The sequence below is a fragment of the Rhinolophus ferrumequinum genome, chromosome 13 (genome assembly GCF_004115265.2).
Source record: "Rhinolophus ferrumequinum isolate MPI-CBG mRhiFer1 chromosome 13, mRhiFer1_v1.p, whole genome shotgun sequence".
Lineage (NCBI taxonomy): Eukaryota > Metazoa > Chordata > Mammalia > Chiroptera > Rhinolophidae > Rhinolophus > Rhinolophus ferrumequinum.
This window is the reverse complement of record NC_046296.1, coordinates 70,932,225-70,957,982: the sequence shown is the minus strand read 5'-3', so window position 1 is coordinate 70,957,982 and position 25,758 is coordinate 70,932,225. Positions and strand designations below refer to the sequence as shown.

At 50.7% G+C, this 25,758-nt stretch overlaps 1 protein-coding gene across 13 annotated transcripts in view; it reads left to right on the top strand.

The window, feature by feature from the left end:
* Nucleotides 1-4,343: 4,343 nt before the first annotated feature.
* The window catches only part of SNTG2 (syntrophin gamma 2), a 166,388-nt gene continuing 144,973 nt past the window's right edge, over nucleotides 4,344-25,758 (top strand). For 8 of the 13 annotated variants that reach the window (XR_004424873.1, XM_033125447.1, XM_033125450.1 and 5 more), the window contains exon 1: nucleotides 23,288-23,511. Coding sequence is in view for 10 of the 13 variants with exons in the window: in XM_033125447.1 (XP_032981338.1) it covers nucleotides 23,437-23,511 (75 nt within the window). In the remaining 3 variants the exon portion in view is untranslated. Of the gene's footprint in view, nucleotides 4,554-23,287; nucleotides 23,512-25,758 lie in introns of those variants that run through there. The other 5 variants (XM_033125449.1, XM_033125445.1, XM_033125441.1 and 2 more) reach the window with 3 other exon arrangements.

Below are 25,758 nucleotides of genomic sequence, written 5' to 3'. Positions count from 1 at the left end.
GCACCCATCACAGCAGTCACTGATGCACGCAAGCGTCATCAGTGGATGGTTTACACATGCCATGCATTCCTTACTACGGCAGCAGCCTTCACTCTGCCCTCCAGAGGTCTGCAGACGCCTGTTGGCATTTGTGCCCTTGTCCCTCCCACGTTGACTCAGGGTGGCCCTGTGTGACCCATCGTGTTCACTCAGTGGAAGCAACGGCCGTGCCTTCTGAGGCCAGGCTGAACGGGACATGGGAGCTTGACGACTTAATGCTCTGGGGAGCCTGGCACCCATGCCATGAAGACGCACGCACGGCCCTGCCGAGAGGACCAGGTGGAGAAGGAGTGGGGCCTCAGGACCTCCTCGCTGGCCAGGTGGATTAGCCACCTTGGAAAGGGGCCTGGAGACAGTCCAGCCTCCTAGGATGGCAGTCCTGGGGGCCGGCCCCGGCACCTCCTGAGACACTCTGAGTAGAACCCTGTAGGTTGGCCAGTCCTGAGTGTCTGATCCCCAGAAACTGAGACAATAAATCATTAGTGTTGTTTTAAGCCAGTGCATTTTAGGATAATTTGTCATGTAGGGCGTCAGGCAGGGTCTCAGCTCCCGCTCCCCACACAAGAACACAGGATATGGTGAGGCCAAAAAGGAACACCCACGGAGCCATAGGTAGGGGAGTCACACCACTATATTCTCGCTGGTGGCTGGGTTGGAGACACAGGCGGCAGGAGCCACACGATCCGCAACCCGCCGTCCACTTTTCTGCCAACTAACAAACCCCGCTTGCAGGCTCAGCCACCATCTTCTTGCTAGCCCCCAGTTTCTGCTAGCATAGCCACAGCAGTTATATTAGTGGCCAGTGGCTCACTGGTTACAGCTGACAGCCAACTAGCACAGCTAATAGCCAGCCAATCACAGTTGATGGCCATTTACTACCTGAGCCAGCACCTTTCCACGTGAGGCCAAGAGCCTGGAAACTGCGCTCCTGGCTCTGTCCCCACAATAATTGAAGCACAAATTTATATTAATCATTTAATAATACATTCATTAATCAGTTGTTTACTAATGAGTAAGTTCCCACATTTATTCATTAATGTTACAGTGGCTAAACCTGGCAGACTCTTTTAACCAAGTAATAAAGTTACTGCCCCAGCACTGGGGCACGCTGACACCATGTATCTTCCGATAATGTGCACGTGATAACACAATGTCACTTCTGTGATATTCCTGCCAAAATGGTAGAAATGAGCCCAGTGATGAGGAAGCTTTGGACAATCCCAAACGGAGGGGTTTCCTGCCCTCTTCAGCAAGGTCATGGTTGGGATTGGAGGGGATCAGAAGGTCACGCAACTGAAGGCAGACATGACCTGAATTGGATCTTGAAGCAGAAAAAGAAGCTAATTGTGTGTGTATTATTGCTATGAAAGGGCATTATTAGGAAAATTAATGTGATTTGCAATTCTTAAGTGTTACTGAGAATTTTCTGCTTCTGATGTGCCTTCCCTAAATGTGAAGGGCGGTGTCTCCTGTGTAGGAAGTACGAGCTAAGGGCTCAGAGGTGAGGGCACATCGTGTCTGCAAATTCCTCTCCACACACTTCCAGAAAGTGATGTGTGTATAAATAGAAACACATCATGTGGCTAATGCGGTCAGCTGTGGACAGTGTGGAGCTCTGCAGGAAGGATAAATGGAGTTTGTTACTAATTTGCAACTTTTATGTAAATTTGGAATTACTTCAAAATGAAAAGTTAATAAATTAAGAAAGTACTCTATTCATCATGAAAATGTTCGAGTTGGGTATCACATAGGAAATTCATACCAGCTCATTCCCTCTCAGGAGGATATTCAGTGTTTCACAATTTATCATCATCATTGTTATTGTGGTAGAACCCCATTACTTAACAGCAAGCAAACAAACAAACCCGTATGTGCAATCCTAACACAAAATGTGTAAAAACAGAGATGCTATGGTGAAAAAGTTAAAACCTGAATCGCTTAGCTTTTCAAAGGCAGCCCCAGAACAACTGAGAGCCTGGATCTGGGATCATAACATTTTAGTGCAGAAAGGATTCCAGATATCATGGGGTAAAACCGTATATTTTATAAACGAGCTAACTTAGGCTTGAAAAAAATACACCATATTCTTTCAATAATTTAATGCTAAAATTGAACAAAAACTCAAGTCTCCTGAATTCGACCTTTATGCCTTTTTTTTTTTTTTTTTTTTGGTCCCTGGATAGATCCTCCCTCTGGAAGTTAATGAGACAGTGTATTTGTGGATCTTGCAGACCTTTAATTTCTCAGAAATTAGATCCATGCCTCTTACACTTTTTTTTAATGCAGTTAAAAAAGATCTCTTATACTTTCTTATTCTAGGTTTTGCCATAAATAAAAAAACAGTACAGTATTTCTTACCAGTTCAGCCAAGAAACTTGTTTGGGGCATCACGCCAAGGATAAAAAGAAGATTTAACGTTTGTGCTTCAAGAGCTTATGCTCTAGTAAACCAACGAGTGTTAGGCTCCAATAGATTTCTGTGCAGAAATGGAGAGAGATGGGGGCGCAAAGGAGAGACAAATCTGGAAAGCCTAATTCTCCTTGTGCATCTGGGTGAGAAGCCCAGTCCTGCTCAGCAGTCCAGACAGGTCGTAAATTGGTGCAGCTACTATGGAAAAACGGTATGGAGGTTCCTCAAAAAATTAAAATAGAATTACCACATGATCCAGCAGTCCCTCTCCTGGGTATATAATCAAAGGAAATGAAAACAGAATTTCAAAGAGATACATGCACTCCCAAATTTATCGCAGCATTGTTCACAGTGGCTAATATATGGAAACAACTTAAGTGTCTGGCAATGGATGAAAGGATAAAGAATATACATACATATGGAACATTATTCAGCCATGAGAAAGAGGGAAATCCTGCCATTTGTGGATGAATTTTGAGGGCATTATGCTAAAATAAGTCAGACAGAGAAAGACAAATATTGTTTGATCTCATATATGGAAAATTAAAAAAATTCAAACTCAGAGAGCAGAGTGGCAGGTACCAGGGGTTGGGGGTGCAGGAAATAAATGGGAAGATGTTGGTCAGAGGGTAAAAAATTTTCAGTCATAAGATGAATAAGTTCTAGGGATCCTGTATGCAGCATGGTGGCCGTAGAAATCGATACTATGTTACATACGTGAAAGTTGTTAAGAGAGTGAATCTTACGTGTTCTCACCAATGAAAAGAGATGGTAATTATGTGACTTGATGGAGGTGTTACTAGCCCTCGGGTGGCAATAATGTTGCAGGATAAACGTGAATCAGATCAACACTTTGTACACCTTAAACTGACACAATGTTACATGTCAATTATATCTTAAAGGTGGAAAATAAACAAAAGCAGCTAGGGGTCAGAAAAGGCAGTATCTTTATATGTTCAATACATGTGTGTTTCATGTGTCAGGCATTCTACTCTAGAGCTGGTTCACGTCCCAGCTGGGGCTTGTCCTGGCCACGGAAGGTAACGACACCGGCTTGCTGAGCTGGAATCCTGTACAGGTGCATGCCTGCGGGGCGCGGGGCGGGGCGCCACAGGAAAATACGTGCTTGCTTCTTTTTTGTGTTTTTGTGTTTACTTCCTGAGATTTACCCAAAACCAACTTCCACTTACTTTAAATGAAGATGATTTGCGTCTACACAGCCCTGTCCTGCGAGGCCTATGGGCTCAAACCTGAACCAAGAAGGGGAACCAGCCCATCAGCTGACTCTGCCCGGAGGAAGGGTGTGGGGGCTGTTGAGGCAGGGCCAGCATCGCGACCCCGAGGCGCCCGCCCCCTCTCGCGGCGGGTACCTGTAGGTTGGGGCTGAATCCGGACGGACGCGGGGAGGGGTGGGCGGGAAAGAGTTGAATTTTCTGCTTTCCTTTGCCGGGCAGTCCCCGGGATCCCGAGTCAGCTCTGGTGAGACAGGGAGACCCGTATGTATGGGGTGGGGGGCGCGGGTTCCCGGGGACCCGAGAAGCGGCCGGGCTGGAACTATCCGAGGTCGGGGAGGGCCGAGGAGCGCCCGGCTGTGGACCGAGGGGAAGTGGGGGCACTCAATCCAATTAACCCGGGAGAGGGGCGGGAAGAGGACACCAAGCGGGGCAGCCGCTGCCCCCCCGCCCGCCTCGAAGCGCGCCCACCTGCCCCACCTGGCGCGCCCCGCGCCCCCTGACCGCTGTGCGCTCGCCCGGGCCTCGCGTGAGCTCGCCCCCCTCTGGCCGGTTCTGCGCGCTGGTCCGCACCGGGTGGAAGCGCGCGCCCCTCCTCTCGGGGGCGGGCCCGCGTGGGCGGCGATCGTGGGCGGTGGGCGGAGCTCGGGGCCGGCGCTCCTCCTGCCGCTGCCGGCAGAGCCCGTGCCCGAGCCCGAGAGGGGCGGCGACGCGGCGCCCGCGGGGCTGTTGGAGGCTCGCGCGCGGCCCTGGCATTGAGCTCTCCCGGCCGGGAGAGCGGGCCCGGCTGCGTGGGCGGCAATGAGCGCCGAGGGACCCCCGCCCCCGGCCGGTCCCCGCAGGCTCCCTGGCCGCCTACTGGTGCCGGTGCGGGTGAGTGAAGCCCTCCGCGCCCCCGCCCGCTCCTCCTCCGTACCCGGAGTCCCCTCTTCACCCGCGTCCTCTTCTCACCTGGGACCCCTCGTCACCCGGGACCCCTCCTCATGCACATCCCTTTCCCCACCTCCCGGAGCGGCTCGTGCAGACGGGTGGGCGCAGGGACCCTGGGCACAGTGGGCTGCTGACCCGATTGGAAACGTGGAGGGTTTGCTCTTTCATGTCTTGAAGGGCTGCATGTTGAAGGCAGGGGCTTTAGAGGCCGAAGGAACTAGGACTTTACAGAATTGGGTATTTGGGGTTCGTCCCGCCTGCCTTCGTGTGAGCAGTTCCTGGGGCCCCAGCAGGTGCGGGTCGGGGTGTGGGAGGCGCCCGCCCGCCTGGAGGTCTCGGCGGCGCGGAACTGGGGGCCTCTGCGGGCTGGGGGCTCCAGCCAGCGCCCAGGAACTTGGGGGAAGTCATAATGCTATTTTCTGAGGTTTATTCTGGTCCCTACCCCAAAACAGCCCTTCTTCCCCCTTTATTTTTAAATAGCTGAACTGCTGATTGACGGAAGGCGGAAACGTTGGCTCAGACCTGAACGAAAAGTTCTAACTGCCTCCCACAGCAGAGTCCAGGGTTCTGGAAGCGGTTTCAGGAGGAACTGACTTTCTCTCCGCCTAGTAGACTGACATGGCGGTTCCTGAGAACGCAGTTAGGCCCCCTGTGCGTTTGCTGTGCCCGCAGACCCTCAGTCCCGAGAATGACAGTGCGGCCCGGCCCGGCAGTGCGTTTGGCCGTCTTTCTTAGGGGAACTGAGCAACCGTGAGGCGTCACGCGGTGGCAGGCTTTTGTAAATCTCATTGCTCATGATGTTTCTAAACCATGGTGGTAGTAGCAACCACGGCTTTCTTTTCTTTCTTTCTTGTTTTTAAATCTGCATAGAGTTAGGTGCCTCTTCCATCAAGTTTTACCACTCTGGGATATTACCAGAAAACCTTAAAATTAAAGTTTGTGTCAAGTTCGTGGTTATTTCTGCAGTACTTTGTAGCGCGTCCAGCTGTGGCAGGTGGCCGGGCACCTGGGCAGTATCTGGCCAGCTGACACTCATGAGTGCTTGAGGAAGCAGGGAGCCCCCGTGACGTGCCTTCTTACTGTGTATGGCTTTGAAACGACGCCCTCCCATGGGTGGGAACTGTGTGCCAGCTCAAGGTGCTCTGGCAACAAGTTCTGTGACTGTAGTGCAAGAATTGAAGTGGATTTGTCATCCTGCATAACTGACCCATCGGGCGAGTTATTGGCAGTAACTTGGGTTTTTAAAGCAACATACCCATGCCTGGGGTCAGCCTCCCTGTGTGGCGAGTGCTGACGCTTTTAGGTACCGACTCAGGCCCACAGCCCAGCTGGCTCTAGTCACCAGTTTGCTGCAAGATGTAATTAGTGCTTCTTCGTAATAAACGCTGGGATTATATGATACAACCTGTGAATTGTACTTGCAAGGAAGTTTTGAAGCCCTGGAGGCCGAATATTAGAATAACAGAGCGTGCTAAGTGCAGAAATAAGTGTGGTTTCCTAAATGATAAGGTGTGTTCTGTGGGCCTCTGAACTCCACTGGATGGGAAGTTCAGATTCTTACTGAAAATGGATGTGTTAAGTACCCTGCCCACACATCCGTCCTTAGAGCCGAGGACATTCACGGCACACAGTGAACTTGAATATCTGATGGGAAACGTCTCTGCATGTTGCTGCACTATGAACTCTCATGGCCACTCATTTTTACTGGAATGACTGGGGTCCAGGCAACCATGCAGAATTACTGATTTTCTTATTAGTAAGTATCCATAACCTCATTGAATTTGCAGTCATTTACTTATTTCAGCTGAGAAAGAGAACTTTGTGATTCTAATTAGAAAAACAAGGGCAAAAAGTTGTTTTAAGCCCGTTATATTTCTAGTCACAAATTTTTTTTCCTGTAGTCAAAAATACAACACATTCTTTATGACTGCTTGTTTGAACCATGGGAATTTGGCCAAATCTGAATGTGTCTTGTTCGGTATTAGAGCTTCTTTCTTCTCTCTCCTTGTGGGGAGTTGTCCCCCATCGTATACTTTTCCTGAGTCGAGCCAGTTCTTACACCTGTGTCCCTGACTGTGTCTGTGTCCTGTGGGAAACCCTGGAGGGAGCCGTCAGCACGGTGTGACAGAGGGTGCAGCTTTCACAGTCCAAACTGCTGTCGGCTTGCACAGGGAGCATGGTGTCTAAGTACCAGTAGTGCTTCAGTGTTGGGCTGGAGCTTGGAGGCAGCCATGTCCTGTGTCATGTGACGAGCTGCCGACTGGACGACAAGAGTGTGTTTTGTATTAGTAATGTAGCCACTTAATGGCCCACTAGAGATGTGAGTGGCTGCATTAGAGAATTAAAGCGTGGAACCTCCCAGGAAGGCTCTGCATTCGTGTTACTCTTCTGTCACATGATTCTCATCCTTGCTGACTCATCTTGATTTCCGCTGTGCAATTTCTGGTGATGTCTATGACATCATAAGCTAGATTCACTCATTTTTACATGGGGAATGATCTGATTTGATCAGGAGATACGTTTGCTAGTGAACATTTTACCAAGGTCCAAGTTAGAAAAGCATGCTGATGCATTGAAAATTTCAGATGTTCAAATTGTCTTATTTCCCACGCCATAGGTGTGCAACAACAACCTTTTCCATCTCCATGTCTGTATACATGCATAAATACAGAGGCAGCCTTTTCAATTTCAACTCGAGTTTAGTTCTACTTCCCAGGATGTCCCATGAGACACACTTTGAGAGAGGCTGACTTGAGGCAACCTTGAAGTCTATTCCATCAAGGTAATGAGTTACAAATTCAGACACTGGGCTGCTTTCTAATGGGGATGCAGGGGGGAGAGCCTGTGGGGGTGAGGACACATCAGTTTACTCCTATACCTGTTAAGTGGGTGTATTGGCTGCAGAATTATTAGAGCAGTTTGGTGTTTGGCTTGCCTGTCACCACAGGTAGCATATGGTGGCATCAGGCACAGGAAGTGAGTTCTGGAAGCTTCTCTAGGGCTCCTGTCTGCATCCCAGCCTTACGCCCAGCACCTTGCAGGCTTGCTCCGAGTCATGTGGAGATGGGATGTGGCTGGCGGGATGCCATCCAGGAGAACCTGGACCCTCAGGTAGACCGGGAGCTCAGCGTTCCCAGCCTTCTTTGTCACCGGCAGAACGTGCTGAGCATGTGCTGAAGGTTGCTTTGAATCTTTGATCCCAAAACCCTGAATTACTCACTATTTAATTATGTTCTACAGGTTTTTTTTTCCTTTGAAATAGGAAAGTTTAAAAAACACCAATGGAGGGAAAAAATACATGAGGATTTCATGGCAAAATATATATGCATTTTAAACTGGGTGTGCTTTTCATTATGACCCAACTGGTTACTGCATATTGTCATTCAGACCCTCATTTTGGACAGAAGATTTTGGGTTATTGTCAGTGAACGCTAGGTGTCGCCTTTCCCTGTCCGTGCTAACGTTCCTGAAAGGCGCATAGATGCTAAGCCCCACCTCCTCTGTGACCCGGGCCCTCTCCAGGCCTGACCTGCCACCCCTGAAGCCACCCCCAGGACCGAAGCCATCTCGTCACCCGTCAGCCCTAACCTTCGCTTTTTCTCTCACACATCCTCTTCAGTGCTGTTGAAAAGTGCTGGGAATATGACGTGAGTTTTCAATTAAAATTACTCAGTAATATAGTTTCTGTTTTCTAAGGAGTCTAGAGTTTTAGATCCTGTAAATATTGTTAATAATTAGCTATAGTTTAATTAAGCAAAGATTAGGATTTTAAAAGAGAATATTCTTCTTAACTTAGGTTTTCATCATTTACTGAGAAATACAAGCTTAGTCCTCATACTTTAAACTGGGGACATTCAAAAGCAGGGGGCTTAGGGACGACCCTTTTGGGACACCTGCCAGTGTTGACGAGTGAACACAGGTTCGTGTTATCTTGATAAAAGAAACCCGTCTGGTTTTAGTGCACTTGTCATGGTTCTTGGAACAAGGGAGAGAAGACCAGCTCTGCCTTTGTGTTCTAGGAGTGTAGAGATGTCGCTGCCTCGGGGACCTGGCAGAGGGAATGGCTGGGACACCCACGGGGTTTTCTCAGCCTTGAGGTTGACCCTGGAGAGTGGGGGCTGTGATGGTGCAATATGGCTTTACCTGGAAAAGTGCTTTGTACGTATAAATGCGTGCGCGCACACACACACACACACACAGACACACACACAGACACACACACACACATCTTACACGGCAGCATTGGAGCACCTGCCAGGGGCCATGCCCTGTGCTGGGAACTAGAGGTGACACAAACAGCAGGTGGCGCCCAGAAGTCCCGTCCTGGAAAAGCAGGTGCGAAGCAGCGACAGCGGCAGTCATGCCTGTGGCCACCATGGAATTACTGCTGGGCGTCATGGGGACACCATGTGGATGTGGCCACAGACCCTTAGGCGAGGTCAGGGTTTGCAAAGAGTAACACGTGAAACAGTTGCGTGTTTTTATGGTGTGAGGGAAAGAGAAGGGTGTTGTGGTAGAGAAGGACGTATTAACCAGGTCACTGTCATCCGTACCTACAGAGGAGCCTCGGAACGTGGGCACCTGTGTGGATGGCCCCGGAGGAGCCTCCTGAGTCAGCGACGCTGAGAACTGATGGGTGCGCAGGCAGAGCAGCGCTGAGCGTCCGCGGGTCGGGGCCGGCGCAGACAGAGTCGCTCCCGTGGGGCTGCTGATGGGAGCGGAGGCGTGCGTAGTGCGTGCAAACACACCAGCACACAGCCAGCATGCACAGACATACTATGTGCACATACACTACACACACGTAGCACATACACACACACACCTTGTCGCACACATATGCACACACTGCGTGCATACACACTACACACATATACTACGTGCACACACACACTGCTTGCACACATACCACGCACACATGCACATTTATCACGCGCACACACACACCAGGCTCAGGGCGCTGAGAGCTGACGCTCTGTTTTACTTGTACAGCCAGGACGGAGGGGAAGGGAGACCCAGGCCCAGCGCTGTGACCTGCTCCTACTCAGGAGCGGCCGCGACGTGGTGAGCAATGGTTTGACGAGCCCAGTTCACCTTCCGACAGAGCAGGTTCTCTTTCCAGGGCCAGTGTGTTTAGGGGTGAAATGAGCCACGTCTCATAGGTGGATGTGGAATGTTGGGGACCATGCAGGAGCCCTGATTTGACATTCAGGGAAAGGGAACAGCTCGGTGAGGCCCGGTGGACACCTGCAAGCTTTGCGTTTCTTTCTAGTGAATGTAACAAGTGATAAAACCTACCTGGTTTCACATTTAAATGGCTGGAAACGTCATCATCCTCACTGCCTGTGGGGCTGTAATCAGCAGCTTGGAACCCCCACCCCACCCCCGGCTTCATTTGCGTCAGCACAGCCCTGTGGCCAGAACCCTAGCGATGCCGTGCAGCTTCCTTCTGGGACGCCAGGACCTGCAGCTCTCTGTCACCTCAGCACTCTGGCCAAGGTCACTTCAGTTTGCTGACTTCTCTTTCCATCCTTCTCGGGCGCTGCGCCCATGTGTGTTCTGGGTAACTGTGCTTGTGGCCAGCGTGGCACAGGGAACCTGGATGCTGGTGTGTGATTACTGGTGTCAGGACAGGTGAACGTCCCTCTGTGGCTCCCGTGTGGGAGGAGAATTGGAGAGCCTGCACTGTGGGGTCTAGTGAGGGCCTAGTGCAGAAACGGCTGTTCCTGAGAGTATTTCCACTGCCGCCATTAAACACTTCGAGGGGGGCATTATCATCAGGGTACCGTCTGCAGAGCCATCCCTAAGTTCCCAGGAAGAACAACCCCGACAGCTCAGAGCTGGGTCTTGGGCAGTGTGATGGGTTCTGTGTGAATGGGAGCATTCCAATACGGGATGCACTGTGCCGTGGGGAGGTCTGTGACAACAGTTACCGTTAACGGCTCGGCACGCACTTCTTTATTAGCTAGAAAAGAACAAGCCAGTGCCATGTGACTGTGTACAATACACGAGTCACTGTTTCTACTGGAGTCTTGCCCCAGGTTTAGCGGCGGTGTGACTAATTGCAGTGGGTTTTCTCACTAGGAGATTTTCTTTAGGAAGATACTCACCATAGTTAGGGAGGGTTTTGCCCGTCATCTTCTGTTGTGAAATGTCTTCTGTAGTCAGTGGAATGGTGGTCCCTACGAAGCTATGCCCACATCCTAATAACCCCTGGAAATTCATACGATAGACATGAATTCAGTTCAGGGTTGTGACAGGAGGCTCTCCAGAGTGTCTGAGTGACCTGTGAACACAGCATCCTCATGAGACGGAGCAGAGGGGGCCTGCACACAGACAAGAGAAAAGGGTGTCACCAGGACACAGAGGCTGGAGTGACACGGGCACACTCCCGGGGACGCCTGCACCAGCAGCAGCTGCAGGGACCCTCCCGAGAGCCTCGGGAAGGATTTGACCTTGGGCTTCTGGCCCCCAGAGCTGGGAGAGAACAAATGTCTGCTGTCAGGAGGCACCAAGTTCGTACACATGTGGTTACTCCACCCTGGGAAGCTACTGCGTCTTCTCAGGTGGAGAAAACAGTTTTCGCAGGAGTGCGTCCCTCGGACTCAGGGGTGTTGAGCACAGACCCCAGTTAGAAAGGTTTGCACGATTGCTAACCTTCACTGTGCGCTGTGAGCCCTGACCTCTCCCAGCAGCTTCGCTCTCCTAATAGTCAGGCGTGGACTCTGTTCACACCTGCTGGCCGTGAGGCAGGCGGAGCCGAGGGCGGCTGTTCCCTACCCGTGTGGCCCCAAGGTCTGATGTGCACCCCACACCTCTGTGCCCGTGGCACCGTCTCCCATCCTACAGGCACCAGGGAGGATGCAAATAACAGAAGAAAAGGCAGGGTGGATAATGACACTCACCACACACGAAGTGCCCCTTCTCTGTATACAAAATGCATTTATTCTTTCTAACAACCAAATGGGGTAAAAAAAAAGTGTGTAATAATATATAATGGGAAGTGCAATGCTTAGATAAGATTTCATTATATTTTTAAAAATTAAATTCTAAATTGGATGATGCAGTTTAAATTTGATATGAAAATGTATAACACGGTATATTAAACTAAGTAACGGAATACGTAATAGAATGAAGAGGGAAGGGCTGGTGGCTGAAAAAGGAAAGGAGGTGAAAGTGAAAAGCTTTCCTATCAGGGAAGGACATGAAGCCCAGGACAGTGGTGGACTCCAGCTCAGGGGTGTGTGGGTCGCTGGGGGGCCAATGGGTCGCACCCAGGACCACTCAGCCCGTTCCAGTGAAGACCAGCGGGTCTGGGAAGGTCTGGGAGCTCTGGCTTTAAAGCGACAGCCTTCCTGCGCCCATCAAATTACACTGTGACCTGTGCCTTCCTTTTCTTTCTGTGAGGGTGGGATGAAAATGCATCCAGAGTGGAAGTTTCCATTTCCCGGCGGGGGGGGAGCAGAGTGACCCCCATCTGAAACCCTCCAGGGGCCCGCGCTGTACCTGCCGCCCAGGTGGGGAAGACCTCCGAGCAGGCCAAGCGGCCCCTGCTCACATGGTTCCCTGTGGACTCAGGGCCGTGGCCTTTACTGGCCTTGGGGTGAATGGGGGAGGGGAGGAGTGAGGTGCAGGATGAGGCTGGCCCCAGGCGGGATCCTGCCCCTCTGTCCCCTCCTGTGGTTGACGCACGTGTCCTCCCTTCGGAGCTCCGTCTCAGGGTAGGAAGTGTGGAGGACATTGGACAGTGGCCTTTGCAGCGGCTCCTCCTCCACGGTTCAGATTCTATGCGTTTACACTCACTCCTTAGATACAATTTTATCCTGCTTTTTAGAATTTCTCATTATAACATGAAGAATTTTATACTTTATTAAGCTAGTCATCAATTACCATCCAGTCCCTGCTTAATATTCTCTTGTATCAAACGAGTCTGCACAGTTGTCCCCTATGCATGGGTTTCCATGACACAACCGTCTGCCTTCGGTGTGGGGCCAGCACCAGTCCTCCCGGTGCTTCCTCTCCCTCCCTCTGGCAGGGTGTGACCCAGAGGCAGGAAACGCTGGTCTTTGGAGTCCTCCCTCTGGTCACCCCATTGCCAGGAGCGCTCAGTCGGTGGTTTCTCAGGTGGGTTCAGTGCGGCTACAGCCGTCCCATGAGGTTTCTGCAGCAGCTTGCAGGGCTGGCGTCCACCCAGGCCCTCGCTGGGCACCCATGAGATGTGGTCCTCCCGTGGGTCTGTCTGGAATCTGTAGCATCTGTCACTCTTACTGACCCCAGGAGACTTGGTGTGACGCTGCAGCCAGCGTGTCCCCCGTGCCCCTGTACCCGGGAACGGCCAACACAGCCAGCTCTGCGTTTCTCAAACTGGGGTGCAGAGGGAGTTATTCAAAGATAGAATGAATATAGCTAATTGTACTTGGAGATTAGATGCATAGAGGGGAAGTCATCTAGACATTTTATTATATCATAAATATAATATGCAAATATACTTACATATTTTAGAATAGAATGGAAAACTCACCCTAACTTTAAAAATAAACACACGAACCCGGGGAGTCTGAGTGAATGTTCTGTGTCCAGCCTACCCGAGTCTTCACACACCCCAGCCCTCGGTGCTCACTGCCTGAGACGCAGCCTGTGAGGTACCCTTTGGGGAGGAAGCACTGGGGCCCGAAAGGCCAGTGCAGCCCGTATTGGACTCAGGTTCAGAAGAAGGTGAAGTACTGCTCACTCTGGAATGGCCCTGGGGCATAGGAAGTGGGCAGGCGGAAAGCTGGAGGCTGCATTTCCTGAAAATGCCTTCAGGGTGGGTCATTGCACCCCAGGGCAGTTTCCGGTTCATCAGGGATCTCCCCTGTGGAGCGGATTGTGTTTGACTTTTTCTAAAATGTGGGCTCAGCGTTAATACCTCTGGTGAAAGGAGACACGCTTCATATCCCCAGGAAATTCACTTCATTTTTTTTTTTTTAAAGATTTTATTGGGGAAGGGGAACAGGACTTTATTGGGGAACAGTGTGTACTTGCAGGACCCCCCTCCAAGTCAAGTTGTTGTCCTTTCAGTCTTAGTTGTGGAGGGCGCAGCTCAGCTCCAGATCCAGTTGCTGTTGCTAGGTGCAGGGGGGCACAGCCCACCATCCCTTGCGGGAGTCGAACCAGCAACCTTGTGGTTGAGAGGACGCGCTCCAACCAACTGAGCCATCTGGGAGGCAGCTCAGCTCAAGGTGCCCTGTTCAATTTTTAGTTGCAGGGGGCGCTGCCCACCATCCCTTGTGGGAGTCGAACCGGCAACCTTGGGGTTGAGAGCCCACTGGCCCATGTGGGAATTGAACCGGCAGCCTTCGGAGTTAGGAGCACAGAGCTCCAACCGCCTGAGCCACTGGGCCAGCCCTCACTTCATTTTTATTTTCTCTATTATTTTCTTTTTATCATTTTTTCTTTTACATTATCTTTTGTATTGTTATTTCTTTTTCTGTTACATTGTTTTCTCTTGTGTTATTTCTTTCAGATTATCAGATTATGTTCTTCTGTATTATTAAAATGTAGTTTCTTATAGTATAAAATACATTTTCTTGCTGGGTCTTTGTTGTAATGTCATGAACCATGTGGAATAGGAGTCTCCTTTGAAATGGGTAATTTTCTAAATGTCTTATCTTTAAGTGTATCATCATTAATTTGTTATATCATTTCATCTATTTACATACATTTTGATTCAAATCTCAGTCTGCACGACAAAAACCTGAGTTTTATTCCTGTTGAAGGCAGTTTCTAGGATCACGTGGCAGAGAAGCAGAATTTCACAGGGTGGTAGGATCAGACTGTGGAATTCTGAATTGCTGGGTTTCCGGCATTACCTTCTGAAATAGCATTTCCCTCTTTTCCTCAACGTTTAGGCTTATATCGCACTCGTTTTGTTTCCTGAGCACTGTCATGTTTTTCGGGATTCAGCTTCACCCGCAATTCTGAAGTATGTGTACACTGCTATGCCTGGTCCACGACGACAGCAGCGTGTGTCTCAGGGCTGAGCCCACAGCCTGTTGCTCACAGCAGAGAAAGGAGGTGACTGTGAACAAATATTCCGTTAGGAAGGCGAACCTGTACCTGCCTTCAGTGACTCCTCAGTGAAATGTGGGGTGCCAGTAACTAAGGATGTTTTACCGCTAAATAAAGATATGGGTTTTGGGGTAAAGGCCTTGGGTCCCTGTCTGACCTGAGCACTTTGTGAAAGTGCTCATCACCTGTTGTTTCCTCCCATCACCTGTTGTTTCCTCATCTGTAAAAAGGCGCAGGTGACTGAATTACTAGGAACCACCTGAGCCTCTGCTCACAGCAGCTCACAGTCTGGCAGGAGAGATGGAAATGTAATACAAATATTGCTGTACACTCCGCGTGGATGGGTCCCCTGGCTCCCTGGGGCGGGTGGAGGGAGGGAGATAAGCCTGGTTCCAGCACGAGCTGCTGCCTGTGGTGTAAATGCCCCAGCAGGACAGATGTCAGGTCCCAGTGGTTTCACTACCACTTGGCAATGTCTGGCATAGGTAACGATCTGCTGTCCTCTGCTGGTGAGGGACCAGCTCTGTGAGATGAGCCATTGAAGGAGAGGGCTGGCAGCCCCTGTGCAGAGGCTGTGGCAGCTCTCAGGGCAGGGGGCTGAACGCAGAGAGGGGCTCTCCTGTCCGGTGCCGCTGACCACCCCAGTCCACTGGCCTCTTTGGTACCATTCTGTCTTTGTGATTGTGTGTTAAATGTCACGTCATGTCTGCCATCTGTCAGGTTGCTTTTGGGGAAGCTGGAAGGTATCTGTGGTTTTGTTGCTAAGAGATATTGTCTTCAAAAATCGTTTTAGGAAAACCACCCCATAGTCTGTGGTCTTTTACTGTTCTCCTTTTTAGAGTCATTTCCCTTTCTCAAAACTGCAAGAATAGGAACAAATCAATCCCACTTGTTATGCAAATGTGTGGGTTTCTTTCAAACAGCTGCTATAGTGGTTTTCCACTTAAAGATCTTTTAACTCTTAATGTCATATTTGCAAGTAACCCATTGAATGCCCAGAGAACGCTGCCACCTTTTAACAGTTGTTGCTGAAATTTACACAAGAGGTAATAATCTGATTTAAATTATATTAAATAACTTTATGATAAAGTACCGTGCCACTTTTTTTGTTAAGAACTTCGTAGATTTATCATTATTCAAAATTTCTATTGGAAGGACTTCTTTAGCATTAGATCATTTTATAATCATTTACTCCTTTGGAGCATCTGTGACTTGCATGGGACTTGTATGCTTGGATTAAAACTGAAGAGTCAGGTCAGCCTTGTTTTTATTTCGTTACTTCTTGATCATGCCCCCAGTCTAACCAGTGTTACTGTGTTAAGTATTGTTGACAAAAAACATCCAGCCTAAGAGAAAGCTTATAAGAGTTTATTTGAGCCAAACTGACGACAATTGTTGGGAAGCAAAGTCTCAGCAGATTGAGAAAATGCTCCAGAAAATGGCCGTTTTGCAACTTATTTTATACATTAGCATCAGAGGAGGAAGGTTACATGAAATCCATTGGTTGTAGATTAAGGGGGTGGGAGAAAGCAAAGCGGGGGAATCTCTGGGATTGGACAAAAGTAAATTGGGGAGACAGGTACCTCTTTTACATCGGTGGGTACAGGAGCGTTAACAGCATTGACAGCAGGTAGAGATGGTATTTGGGGAACAAGATAGCAGTGAGGGATTTTGTAGTTTCCTGCTCTGGTGGGTTGTGCCCCTGGGGGGTCTGAAGAAGGGATGACTGACCTTCCACGGGTGTGTTATCCTAGATGCAAAAAGACCACAGACAGGCTCACGTAAGGTGAAGCTTGACTTTGTCAAGGAAGCTCCAGGCCAAGGATGTGACTTCCCGCCATGGCCCACCTGCGTTAGGGATTTTCATGTTCACGCCACCCTGTGTGGTTATTGTCAGTGGCCTGAGCGTGTCAGCTTCAACCTGTGGCCCCTTTTCCGTCCACAGGGTGTTGGGTGGAGTTTTCAGTTACTACTCCGTCTGAAGACTCTTCTTTACAGGGGAGCAAAGGAGATTATTTTTATAGTAATGTCCTCTGCTAAAATAATTCTCCAGATAATCCACCAAAAGAAAACAGACCCTCAGGAGAAGGCACGCGCGCCTGCACGCATGGAGGGCGGTCCTCGTGGCCGGAGAAAAGAAGGGGCGGAGCCCAAGCGGGCTCCTCCTACAGTGACCTCCCCTCCCGCTCCCCACGCACCGGAAGTTACCATAGAGTTCAACAGGAAGTCGAGACTAGAAAGTCAGCAAGGGGCCCAACTCCAACCACAGTCCTCCGGTCTCTATGGTTAAGCATCCTAAGGTGTCAGTTTACTTTCCACAGTCAACACTGACAAGAAGAAACACCCTCCTTGAGTAAACTAAAAAACGTCTGATGATGAATAATTCATGGCAAATGTTCTGCCTACATATCCTCATGAAAGGTACGATCATAAGGAAATGAGTGTTTCTGAGTCATTGGCATGCTGCCAACAAGAGAGAGAACACTTTTGGATGATAAAACCCACGTGTGTTTCATAATTAAAGTGAAGAGAAAAAGAAGTTTTGGTTTATCACCTATTTTATTGAGAAGAGAATGGTTTCTGAAAGCTCAGTTTCTCTACCAGATGTGTGTCTGAAAGGCTGGCTCCATCCGAGGGGGTCGTAGTGAAGCCTTGTTGTAAGATCCAACGTCACAAAAAGAAAACACTTTGTTTTCCTCGAAGGGCATTAACCGTGAGAGGCTGCAGAACAGCGCATCACTGGCCAGACCGTCCTGCTGACCACAATTGCACCACAGACCTCATAACCGCTAACACTTCAGTCACCGTGGCCACCCTGCCAGGACCACTATTTGCTTCTTATTTTCCATGGGACTTGCCCAAGGTTACAGCTGGTGGCTTTCAGGGCTGAACTTTGCGTCTTGGTGGCTTCCTTCCGAGTCTGAGATTCTAAGCTGCTCCTGAGATGGGAGGTTACGCCGTCCGGTCTGCACGTCCTCTTGCAGCTCAGCTTTTCACAACCAGAAAGTTTTCACGACCGGTGACCCAGGAGATGTGACCCAGACAGGCACACCGACAGCTAGGTGAACCATGGAGCTGTGTCTTCTCCACGAGGACACGTCACTATCGTCCCCTAAGTGGCGAGGCACAGGCATTTGTCACAGCAGGGAGTACATCCCACTGGCGGTGTCCCTTCCTCTGTGCCAGTGTCTCTTCTCCACTCACCGTCTTTTTCTCCCCATCAGGGCCACACATACACTTGTGCACATACAAGCACATGCATGAACACTCACTTTAAACACACATGTGCACACACGTGCGCTTCCACGCACACCCCCAGGCTGGTCCTGGGCTCCTCACCCCCCCCCATGGAACGGCCACCTCTGAGCCTGAATTCCAGTCCCCCATGAGTGTAGCAGGGTCGCTTGCCTGGCTTGGCAGAGCCCCAGTTAGAACCCGTGTCCTCATTTCCTTGAGTTTTATTTTTAAAGATCACACAGAGGTTAAAGTCTACTTCATAATATGTGAGAGGTTTTAATATGAAATAAGGTCCAGACTTACTTACGTGTCAAAGGAATTGGCCTGCCCCACAGGGAGAACAACTGATGTTTCGAACATGTGTCCACTGACCCGCGTGTTTCATTATCACCTGGGTACAGAGATGGCAGAGACTGACCTGTGCTCATCCAGCCACACTGTGTGCACGTCCGTAACACATAGCACGTGCCTGTGGACCTACTGTCTGCTTTTCTAGGTTGTCCGTGGCCGCTGTGGATTAAGGTCAGGAGGTGGTAGTACCCTAATGTAAAATCTGAGCCACCACTCTGGGCGACATTTTAAAAATCGCGACATTTAGCCCCTAAACAGAACTTATGTTAAGCTAACAGTTCATGCGGTTCTGTTTTAGTCACACCTTCCAGGTCAGCACAGGAGGGCCGCTTCCTCCACGTAGGCCCCCAGAGTGCTCTGACCGCTGTTCCTGGCTTTCTGGCTGGGACGGTAGCTCAGTAAGTGTGGCTTTGGTCACGCAGTCCAGGCTCCTGCCTGGAGTGGGGGTGGGAGCTGTGCTTTCAGCCTGGCGGCTGTCGTCCCCGAGGCTGGTGCCCACATGTTGCTAATCTGCTCCTCAGAGTGCCTGAGGGCGCAAGGGCACAGAGGCCAGGGGAGCGAATGACTTGGGGTCCAGAACCCTGCCGGGTGCACGCGGGCAGCACTGGGAAGCAGCCAGGGTCACGGACGAGCTGGAGGGCGTGGTGGGCAAAGGAGCCGGAGTGGAGAACTCTGCCCCCCGCAGGGGCCTCTGTGAGCACAGTGGCCACGGAGCTGAGGCTCCAGGAGGAGGAGCCATCATCGGTCATTTGCTTGGATTTCATCTGAGGACGTCGCGTCCTTCCTGAGGGACTTTGTCCCAGCCACAGCCCCTGCAGGAAACCCGAGTGCCTGCCAGGCGTCCCAGGTGTCCCACGTTATCAGGCGCTTAGTCCTGCTTGTTCTTGGTTGCACTTAGGCTATGGCGTGTGTCAGTTTTCCTTAGAAATTGGTCCAGACTGGATTGAGAATGGGGAGAGGTGACATGAAAATGTTTGTCTTGTCCCTGCAGGACACCTCCTCCCTGGGGCCTGGAAAGTGGGGAGGGTGATGGTGTGGAGCCGTGTGTGACAGGACAGCAGGTGACACAGGACCAGTCTTGGTGTGACTAGGAGGCGATGCAATGGGCTGCCCTAGCCTGGTGGGCGACACCTGTCCTTGCTTGTGGCCGGGGGCAGATGTTTTCTGTGAGCTGCATTGTCACTGAGTGTTTGGCATTTTAAAGGCGAAACTTTATCAAATTCGTGCCTTTAAGAGAACAAAGGTTTTCCCCTTGTTTTTGGCTAATAGCATACGCTCATGCTAATGGGAAAAAAGACAAGAACGTCCTGATTAGTGATGGAAATGGGACGTGCAGGCCCTTCCCTGAGCTGAGGGGCCTCACCATCCTCGTTTCCTGCTCGGGTCACAGGGACTCTGCTCTCTCTCTGTGGAGACCACAACCAGCTCCCGCCCCTCTGCTGAGCATAGCCCACCTCCTGTAGCCGAGCTCCTGTCCCAGGCGCTCATCCCCACCCCCTGGGCCACCTCCGACCTGCATCCTGGCCACTTGTCCTGCCATGCGTGCTGTCTCATCTGAGTTGCCCCTGCTGCAGCTCTCGGGCCGGCCTCACCTCCGGCGGGTGGTGTTCCGGGCGAGGGAGGGACGGGTCCTTTTGTAAATGCTGAGGTTATGGCACCGGGACAGCAGTTTTCAGTGTTGGACCCCGGTGTCCAGCCTGCACGTCCAAAGCTTCTCTCATGATGGGTGAGTGTCTGGTCACCTGGAACCTCAGCCTTGGGCTCGGACACATGTCATCCTAGCCTCCTGCGCCCTAAGCAGAGGGGCTCTTCACGCTGCTCTAACCTGTACACCATGGACACCCTGTCCTTTGCCGCAAGCGCTGCTGCCAGGATATGAGTGTTCTCGCTGGAATCAAAGGAGAGGGCAGTAGAGTTGGTGTACGGTAACTCACTGGGCTTGTTTTGGAAACGTCCTCCTAAGTCAAAGGAAAAAGTGGGTGCACTTTTCCTGGAAAGTGAGCTTAATGAAGTTTGTGTTCCTTTTAGAGACATCCTATAGGCTGAACTTACTCCTCAGCTTGTAACTTACTAGTGAGCAAGTCTGCTTTTGAGGTGAAGCCGTCAGCTCGTTCATTCTTGCAGGCTGAGAGGAGGTGTCTGCCATGTCCCACGGGAGACTTGGGGGCCCTACACCCTGTCACAGTTCGCTGGCCTCTTCCCCTCTCCTGTTCACTCGAGACTCACACCAGCCAGACACTGACGCCGACAGACACGGCATGCTGGGAATTTGCATGTCCTTGTCGGTGACCCGGTGACCCGACAGGTCAGGTCTGGAGACGGAGCCCATTGACAGCTTGAGGAACTCGAGCTCACGTCCCTGTGAGTCTAAGGGTTACCGTCTGGGTTTCAGGGGGAAGCCAGCACCTCAGACGGGGTTCAGTCCTGAAGTCGTGTGTGGCTGTGAAATAGTCACATGTTAACGGAAGCTCCGGGGAAGAGGGAAGGGAGGATGGAGATTTCTGTTCTGTAACATTTGAAAAAAGTAACCTGTGGCTTTATTCCAAATCGATGAGCCTCTAAGGCTTTCTGTGCCCCAGTGGACCTGCTGTATCAGGATATTTGCGTTCAGGAACTCACTGAGTCCTGCTGTATTTTCTTCTCCACAATCCTCTTACGGCTTTGACTTAATCGTGAGCTGCGACGTGAGGCAGTCTCCCCCTTCCCCCAAAAGCCCCGTCATATGAGCCAGCCCCAGAAGGTACCTTGGAGCCTGGAAAACGTGTCTGCCCCACGAACGTCCGAACAGCACCAGGCAGGGTGGTGTCCCGGCCGCCTGCAGAGTGGTGTCTTCCTGGGGAAGCGGTGGGGGGGCGGGCTGCTTCAGCTTTCCCAGGAATCCTGAGACCAGGCAGCGGCTGTAAGAACAAGCCCCTTAGTTCTTCATAACCATCAGCGAGTGAGAGACGCTGCACAACTCACGCTGCCCTTCGCTGCAGTCGGGGAGGGAACTGACTGCTGTACTGAGGCCGTCAGGGAGGGGGCAAGGGGTGTCCTGTGGCTCCCGGCTGTTCCTGGCAGGAGCCAAACACAGTGGTAACTGGCTCAGCCAGGGTGAGTGTGTGGGGTGAGCCGGGCGGGGGAACGAAAGCACGTCTGAGGCTGTCCTGCAGAGCACAGCACAATTTATTGTGTGCTGGACTGAAAAGCAAACAAATGACTTTTTATGAAACAAAAAAACTTCTGCACTCGCAGAAATAAGTAAGAAGCAGAAAACACGTAGAAATCAAATTAGTGATATTGAGAAAACTATGATTTCTAAGAATACAGAGGAAAAGAACATACACAATTATGAGAAAAAAGAGATATGGAAGATAGAACAAATGATAGAAAAAAGTGATGAGATTCTTATTGAAGAAATTAAAGAAATGGAACAGAAGCCATAATCAAATTGCAATTACAAAACTTTCTGGATACAGTGTTTATTTCTGACACCTTCAAAGATACACGACTGACATTGGGAATATTAATACATGTTAATGTATGTTGCGTTGTGTAGGGGACTTTGGATAATGACCTGACCCATCACTAGAACACACACACAGTAGTCTCACTGCCCTAACCGTCCCCTGAGCCCAGCCGGCTCATCCCTGCCCCCCCAACCCCGGGAACCACCCATCCTTGTGCTGCCTGCATGGTTTCGCCTTTTCCAGAATGTCGTAGAAAGGGGTCATAGGGTATGTTGCCTTTTCTGACTGGCTTCGTTCATTTATTCTTTCAGCATTTAAGGTTCCTCCATGTCCTTCATGGCTTGAGAGCTCATTTCTTTTTACCTGAATAATATTCCATTGTATGAATGTGCCACAGTTTATCCATCACCTACTGGAGGGCATCTGCTTGCTTCCCAGTTGGGGGAATTAAGACTGAAGTTACGTTAACATCTGTGTGCAGGGTTTTGTGGACGTAAGTCCTTAACTCCTTTCAGTAAGTACCAAGGAGCGTGGTGGCTGGGTCATATGGTTAGACCGTGTTCAGTTTTGTTGGACACCAGCAAACTCTCCTCCAGACGGCTGCTCCATTCCGCGTCCCCAGCAGCAGTGACTGAGGGTTCCTGTGGCTCCACGTCCTGCCAGCACTTGGTGACGTCAGGGTTCTGGATTGTGGCCCTTCTGATAGGTGTGTGGTGGGGTCTGGTCGTTTTCATTGGCGTCTCCCTGATGACACAGGTTGTGAGCTTATGTGTCACCTGCATGTCTTCTGTGGCAAGGGGTCTGTTAAGGTCTTTGCCTCATTTTTTTAATTGGGTGGTTTGTTTTCTTGTTGCTGAGTTTTAAGAGCTCTTTGTCTATTTTGGATAACAGCCCTTCTTCATACGTGTCTCGCACGTATGTTTTCTCCCGGTCTGTGGCTTGCCTTCCCCTCCGACGGTTCTTCCACAGAGCAGACGTCTTTACTTCTCATGAAGTTCAGCTTCTCAGCTGCCTCTTCCATGGTCGTGCCTTTGGGGTCGGATCTAGGAAGTCGTCACCATGGTCACGGTCATGCAGGTTTCTTCCTGTGTAGCCTTCCAGGAGTTCACAGTTTTGCATTTCACATTTAGTTCTCTGATCCATTTTGAGTTGATTTTCGTGAAGGGCAATGAGGTCTGTGTGTGGATTCATTGTATTTCACGTGGCGTCCAGTTGTTTCAGCGCCATTTGTTGAAGAGACAGTCTCAGCTCCTTGGTCAGAGGTCAGTCGACTGCACTTAGTGGGTCTAGTCCAAGGCTCCAGAGGCATCGAGTGCCACTCTGGTGAGTGACGTCCTCACCAGCCAGTGAGGTTCTGTGTGGGGGGCGTGGACCCACCTCCCTTCTCCCGCCAACTGCTCTCTGCCCCTCCCCTCCTTCTGCCCTGACACTGCCCGTCTGTGTCCTCCACTCACCATGCCCTCCTGCGGCCCCTGGGCACCTGCGGCCTCTTGCTCTGCCCAGAATTGTCTGTCCTCCCCTCCTTCTCAGGTTCCTTGGAGGAGCCTCTCCTGAACGCGCCGGCCAGGCCACCCCAAACCTTTGTTCAGAGGCCCTTTATAAACGGCGTGTGTCTGCGGCTCTGCTAGTCACTGGACACCAGCCTGGATGGGACAGCAGTGTGGCTTCTCTGTGACTCACGCTGACCACGCCTGCTTGTCACTTGGTGGACGCTCAGTACAGCTGGCTGAATACATGATAGGATGCGGACTAGTAACAAGGGTTTTCAGGACATTGACACAGGACTATGGACGAGCGTCAGGGGAGAGGAGTTCCAGGTTTGTGGAGCAGACGTTGCTGTGGTCGCTGAGAACCGGGTGATGAGAACCGGGGCCCCCTGCGTGTGGGGGGCTGGGGGCTGGACCCCGACTTCAGGGCCAGACACAGGCGGCCTGGTGGGCAATTGGAAAGCACAGCAGCCGAGTCCTTAGCGCCTGTGTTTTACTAGAGGTGACACTGTCATCGTTTCAGGTTTAGTGACGCGTGAAGAGAAGCCCGGATTTCTGTGCATACTGTTCAGCCTCCTCTCAGATCTTAATCTGCGTGGTTTGGCCTGAGGGGAACGTGAGGGCGCAGGACGGCCTCTCAGAGAATTTCCAAGGAGGCCTGAGTCATGCAGGCTCCCGAGGCGGCTGCTGGAGTGGCAGCTGAGCTCGCACCGTGCGTGGGCTGTGATTTTCGTCCTGGAAACTTCCCGAGTCAAGCTCTGTGCTTAGTGTGAATCTGGGGAAACATGACTTTTTCTTTGTACTTAGCTTCTTAGTTATTTCTCAAACGAGTGCCTATAAATCGCTCTGCTTCTCGCTTTCATTTAGTCCTAGTGCAGACTGCATTGCAGAGCCCTGAATTCCCAGGGAGACTCCGCACTTAATCAGTGCCAGTCACGGCCCACATTACTTTGTCGAGGATGCGAGCTACTGCAGAGCAGACGTTGTTGGAAACGAAACTTTGCCGAATAGCAGTGCCCAAGCACAGTCCCCTAAACAATGCAACAACGTGAAATTTTAATGTTTTAAAAAATTATACCTTGTTTGTTTTTAGTAGCGCTTGACGTTACTGTCATGTGACAGAAATCCAGTCATTAGTCTGTGCGGTCCCAGGGAGTGATGTTCGTAGGGTTTCAGTTTCAGTTTTCACCACTGGCGTCTTTAGCCTTTTGTTACTAACTGAAAATAATTGTCGTCCTTGCCGTAAAGCTGAGAAAATTTTCTCAGTAAACAGAATTTGATGTGATCATCAGCTCGCTTTATACTCAACTGATTTCTGACCAGATTTTCTCTGTGCAGACAAGCTGTATGTGTTTCACCTCTGTCAGTACGTTTTTATTCTGTCGCTCACTTGGTCTTTGTGGTTAAAACGAAGGCTGATGTGCTGCGATTACTGTAAAACTGTCCAGGGTGACGTAACTCAATACTAAACTCGGGTCTTCACTTATTCTTTTAAAAATGAAGCTGTGTTGTTTCGTAACATGCTTGACGTTGCGGTTCAAAGGTCACTCCTTTTCTAAAGACCTGACGCACAGCCAGGCCCTCACACAGACATGTCACGCCACTTGCTGACAAGACTTTCATTCTTTCGACTGCTCTCAGTGGTAGTGACGTGACATCACCCTCCTGACCAGCTTCTAGTTACTTCTACGTTCTCCTCGTGACGGCCGTTTCGCCCGAGCGTCTTACACGTGAGTGGCAGGAGGTGGAGAAACTAGGGAGGGCTGGCTTCTAATTTTCAGTTTTGCTGCATTTAAAATATGGCCAGTGTCAAGCCAGTCAACCCCCGTGGCTCAGTTTCTCCAATTGTAAAAAGAGGAAGCGGTGTTAGAATCTTGCAAAAGTTCTTCAAGCTCCAAAATTCACACGTCGGCTTGGAGATGACGTTACAGAGATTACTCAGCCAGAAATGGAAATGTCGGCTATCATCATGCGAGTTCCCTAAACACATCTTACATTGTCAGTTCCTAGAATCATGGAGTGACATCAGGCTAAAACAGTGCTGCTTAATCCTTGGGAGCCTGCAGGTCTGAAGGGGGTGTGTGTGGTGTCTGGACCGTGGCTCAGCGGTAGCATGGCAGTGCACTTAGTGGGTCCGCGTCTGTTTGGGGACACGCTTGCTTTCTCAGGGCTCTTGTCACGACTGCAGCAGCATTTGAGGTGATGTGGACACATGAGTGACCTATCTCTGTCTTACCTGTTTCCTCTCCACAGGAAGACCACTGCACTTTATCCCCCCCACCCCCCCACCCCCCAAAAAACCAGTGACAGAAAAGGGGCAGCAAACTTGCCTCTTCCCCATGTTGTCATCTGAAATGGGGATAGGGAACAGGACCGCTTTCTGAGCCGGGAGCCAGATGTGTGTATGGGCCCTGCTCACACCTGGGTGCCCAGTGGGGCAGGCAGGTGCCGTGCGCCCAGGTAGGGGTGGCTCGAGCGCACAGGCGTGTGAGCGTGACCTGACGGTGGGGGTGTCACCTGCGTCCGTGCTGTGACGTCATAGATGTAGTTTAAGGCTCAGGGCGGTGTGTCCAGGAG